The following is a 5,222-nucleotide window of genomic DNA, read 5'->3' as shown; positions in this document are numbered from 1 at the left end:
GAACATACTGATCTGAACACTGAGACTTGAACAGTAACACACCTTTGTGCCAAAGATTCATTCATAATGTTAACACTGACACTACTTTTATATCTTGTGGTTTTATATGTTATAAAACATTAAACAAACATCCTGGCGTTGTGAGACATTTAGACAATGAAATGGCATATTTCAAAATGTTTCACTTGATTTCATACATGTAGTCAGGAATTATATTTTGGGAAAAGTCTTAACTAGTAAAATGTGTACAAGTTATGTCAGAATAACACAATAACTACAGATGCAAGTAATCTTAGGCTACTCATCAGAGTGATATCCTCCACTGGATCCAGCTGCTTGACGCATCGCGTTGTGTTCTTCTTCGGAGGTAAATTCATCTAATGGTGTGTTCACACCAGACGTTAAGCGAATATGCGCATCGCGTCACTCGCTCTAGAATACTCGCGGGATGTTTTTTGTGTCACTCGCGCGAATAAAAATGTCATTAACATGTCTAACATTGAATCTATATATTATATATAGTCACCTCTGTTCATCAATTTGCACTGGCTACCATTAGATGCTCGCATTAAATTCAAGGTATTAATGTTTTCCTACAAAACCACCACTGGCTCTGCTCCCATTTACCTAAATTCATTACTTCAGAGTTATGTGCCCTCTAGAAGCTTGCGTTCTGCAAGTGAACGGCGTATTATTGTGCCATCTCAAAGAGGCACAAAATCACTTTCACTGACTTTTTCATTAACTGTTCCCTCCTGGTGGAATGACCTGCCCAAATCAATCCGAGCAGCTGAGTCCTTAACCATCTTCAAGAAACGACTAAAAACATCTGTTCCACTTTTATTTGACCCTCTAACTCTAGCACTTTCTATTCTATTTTAATTCTACTTTATCTATATTTATCTATATTTTTTATTTTAAAAAACAACAACAAAAAACAAACAAACACTAGCTTTCTATTTTTTCTATTCTATCTACTTGTTTTTCTTTGTGTGCGTGTGTATATGTGCGTGTGTATGTGTGTGTGTATAATATATATATGTATGTGTGTGTGTATGTATATGTATGTGTATGTGTTTGTGTATCTATATATATATTGCGCGAGAACGCATCATGCGAATTTTCCGTTCGAGTTGAAATTTTTGAACTTGCGCGGAAGACGCGATTGAGGCGAATATCGTGCGTTCGCGGCAAACGCGTCGCGCATTTCGCGTCATTCAAGAAATTCGCCTCTATTCGCGTCTTTGCGTTGACTTTGTATGTAAGCTACTTGCGCGAATAATTACATTCGCGTCTGGTGTGAACACACCATAAGCGCGTCTTCTTCCAGAAACAAAAAGTAGCTGGGATGAGCTCTTCACATTTGTTTACGAATGATGTGGGAGTTTACATGCGCGTGTGTCTCACGTGGATGTTTAGAATCTGAAAACCGCGATCGGCTTGTGGGTGTGAACGCATTAGAGATAATGAGTTGAGACGGGAAAAACTAGCACACGTTGGTTTCATACAGATTACTTTAACAGAGAATATTTGTTTTGGACATGACTTACTTAATTTAAAAGTAGACATTTCAAGCTTTCTATATACAGTATATATATATATATATATTATGTCTTTGAGGCAAGTATTCACTGAGATTCAGGTTGTTTTATTTACGTGTCTGTGAAGAGAGGTGACAGAGACCGAGACGGCAGAGAACGCACCCTGTTTATTTTCTTTATTTTACAAAACCACATTGTTTTGTTGTTATTATGACTATACACAAATAAAAGTAGACCCTTTGCAGTTTCAAATGATGCCTTATTCTTATCTGTACGATCAAAACTGACAGAGTATTTTTAGTTATTTTCGCGGTCATAAAGAAAATACGAGACAGACCACACCAGTGTGGGCTTCGACCCCAGAGGGTTAAATAGGAAACAGTTGTTTTAAATTGTAATAATATTATATTATTACAATTTAAAACAGTTGTTTTAAATTGTAATAATATAATATTACATATTTTCATACTAAACTTATAACAGCCATACTAGGCAGAAAGTGCTTTATTACAATTATGAGCTAAAAATAATTACAATATTCCTTAAATTATTTGTTATAGCAGTGAAATTAATTTAATGTATTTTAAGAAGCTCATTTGAGAGGAGAAGCTCCTATTTTCTTCTCTAAAATAAAAGTAATTTCAACTACACGCATAAGAGCTTAAATTTTGCAATTAAATTTCAGGAGTGTGCAGGTGGTGTTTACTGATGGTTCAGCTACATTTACGTAACAAAGTCACCGTGAAATATGGACCAATATCTCACAATCCGTTTCTCTTGGAAGAAAAATGTTACTGAACAAAGTTAGCTTATCCTCCCATCTCTCTATAATTACTTGGGAATGATGTCAGTTCCTAAACAGAAATATAGCAAGTTTCCAGAGTTGTCCACATTCTTCCATACAGTATTCTGCTTACTATAAAATAGCATTGTGTTTTGTTCTTAAAAGCAATAAATTACGGTTATTATTATTATTTTTTCAACTGTGACTTGTTTTATTCAACAGCGCTAGATTATTGAGCTTACATTCGTGGCTAGTTCTAAACCTTTGGTTTGAGAGCCTATAGTTAGTATGGGGTCTATCAATAATTCATCAAAGAGATTTCCATGCTTAGTTTCGAACATTCGCTCAAAAGCAAAATGTTTTCCCAGGATACTCTCATTTTAGGGATACACGCTTCACACACAGAACAGCGTGAAGTCAGTCGTCACAGTTTAATTACCCTTCAGGCAGACAGCGGTCGCAGGGTGCTGAACTGCATGATGATGGTATTGATTCCCCTTGCCATCCTCACCTCAGCTCTTTAAACACTCTGAAGTTAAACACAATTAAACACTCTGAAGTTCCTCTTTTGCATGGCAAGCAGAGTAAATGTCATGTCTTCTGGAAACATCAGAATAGCTCTCAATGCATTCATTACCATAGCGCACACACAGTTGTTGGGAGTGATAGAGCTCTCAGTCAATCACTTAATCTGACCAATAATTCAAACATATTCTGCAGTGGTTACATATTCATTTGGCTGAAATGTTAATTTAGGATGTTTAATTTTAGGTTGAATGTTTCAGATGGATGCAGAGCAACAGTTGCCATTACTTATCGCGATTAAGGCTGTTAATTGTCCTTTGGCCTCTTGCCACTTTTATTCAGAGGAAAACAGAGAGAGGACAGGAAATGATGTAGAGAGAGACTGAGAACAGGACTGGGAAATGCTATGAGCTCTATACAAACTCTATTCCAGCTTATTGAGCCCAAACAAGGCGCACCAGACCACAGCCCCGTCAAGGCATTTTATATATTCCCATTTTCAAGCATCTGTATGAAAGCCACGTATAACAGAAATGCATTTTTCAAGCACTGACGCGACATTTCTCTTCTTTCCCTCAGGCTGCACGGATCATAGCCAAAATGAAGTTAACCAACTAACATTATACATACCCTTTTGGTTTCTGTACCCAATATTTAAAAAATGTACAAATGCAATAAAAATACCGGTATCGGCAAGTACCAAAAATAAAAGTATCGGTATTGGTCGAGTACTGGAAAAAGTGGTATCGGTGCATCCCTAGTTTCATTGCATCTGTTTCATACAATGAAAGTGAATGGAAACTGCTGATGCTGTTTTGCTTACTATCTATTTTTTTTCTGCTAAGAAAAGAAGACATTTATATACAGTGGTGGCCAAAATGATTAGAGCACTAGTATTTTCACCAGCTAAAAAATGTTTTTAAGTCAGTTATTTCTATCTTTTGCTGTAGTGTGTCAGTAGGAAATATCAGTTTACATTTCGAAACATTCATTTTGTCATTAATTGTAATAATCCAGTGAGATTTTTGTTGCGCAAACTATGCGCAAGTGCACCTAGGGCAAAAGATGCTTTAAATGCAAAAGATGGTCACACCAAATGTTGATTTAATTAATAATGTCGAGTTAATCGATAAAGAAAATCTATTAATGACATTATTTTTGACAGCATCCTCATTTTACAGCATTTTTACACAAGTGCCTAAAACTTTTAACAGTACTGTAGCTTTGCAGGTATAGGTTTCTTGAAGCATCTTAGAGACCCTGCAACAGTTCTTCTGGATTTAGTCTGTCTCAGTTTGTTCAGTTTCTGTCTTCTGGATTTAGTCTGTCTCAGTTTGTTCAGTTTCTTCATGTCATTCCAGACAGACTGGATGATGAGGAGATCAGATCTCTGTGTGGAGCACTGGCTGTTGTCAGACTCCTTGTGCAAACAAAAATAAAATCTCACTGGATTATTACAATTAATATAAAAAGGGGCTGAGCCCCCCTAAAATGAAAATCCTAGAATCGCCCCTGGCCACCACTGTAGGTTTGGAACAACATTGGTGTGAGTAAATGATGTTACAGTTTTTATTTTAAGATTTTTACATGAGATTTGAAGATAAAAAATATATATAAACTATTAAAAAATAGCTCATGCTGCACAGAAACTCCATTTCTCAGCAGGCTTTTGTTTCTTGAAAAGCTCTTCACCATATCTAAAACACATCTGCTTCTTGTGTCAGTCACAGAACATAACCTACTGTATCTGGATCAGTGTTGCCTCTGTGCTTTATGATGTAAATTTTTCTATACAATGAAACTTCAAAAGATGCCATCGCTTTCTTCTTGTTTTCAATCCTCCTCCTTTCACTGGAGTGTGAAAGGCAAGCTCAGACATAAAATAATTTGTGATGTGCCAAAGCACTGGCCGTGCGCTATGTTCCTTTAAAAAAAAATTTTGCCTTTAGGTTTTTGGGGGTTTAAATAGGTAGCCTTCATATTGAAGAAGGTTATTTGTGTGCGTTTTTTTACTTTAGTTACTATCAATAGCAGTTAAAGTAATGTTTGTTATATTGCTGAGTCCACATTGAAAATGTAAGATTCAAAGTCTAATTTATATTTGAAACGGAAAGTTTTTTTTTTGGCAAATGTAAAGCAAAGAAACTAACATCAAATAAATTAAGAAATATTTGATTGAACGCTATTTGTAGTTTATTTTTTTTAATGGGTTGAATATAAAATCTGGAAATATCAAAGGCTTGATGAAGTAATGAATATTTCTATAATTTATATACTTTGTTTTACAATAAAATATCACCCAATTATTAGATTTGTGTAGAGTAAATTTTCTTGAAAGCCATAGTAATGTCCAACTTGTAAGCCAATCAGGT

The 5,222-nt window shown here is 35.5% G+C and overlaps 1 protein-coding gene across 1 annotated transcript in view; it reads left to right on the top strand.

The window, feature by feature from the left end:
- Positions 1–5,222, top strand: part of atp6v1h (ATPase H+ transporting V1 subunit H) — a 42,031-nt gene that overhangs the window by 7,738 nt on the left and 29,071 nt on the right. Inside the window, exon 6 of the mRNA XM_016561262.1 lies at positions 3,430–3,444. Coding sequence (XP_016416748.1) covers positions 3,430–3,444 — 15 coding nt within the window. The remainder of the gene's footprint in view (positions 1–3,429; positions 3,445–5,222) is intronic.

The sequence above is a fragment of the Sinocyclocheilus rhinocerous genome, unplaced genomic scaffold, assembly GCF_001515625.1.
Source record: "Sinocyclocheilus rhinocerous isolate Xijiao unplaced genomic scaffold, SAMN03320098_v1.1 scaffold1581, whole genome shotgun sequence".
Lineage (NCBI taxonomy): Eukaryota > Metazoa > Chordata > Actinopteri > Cypriniformes > Cyprinidae > Sinocyclocheilus > Sinocyclocheilus rhinocerous.
Note: the sequence above shows the minus strand (reverse complement) of the source record. Positions and strands in the feature narration are given on the sequence as shown.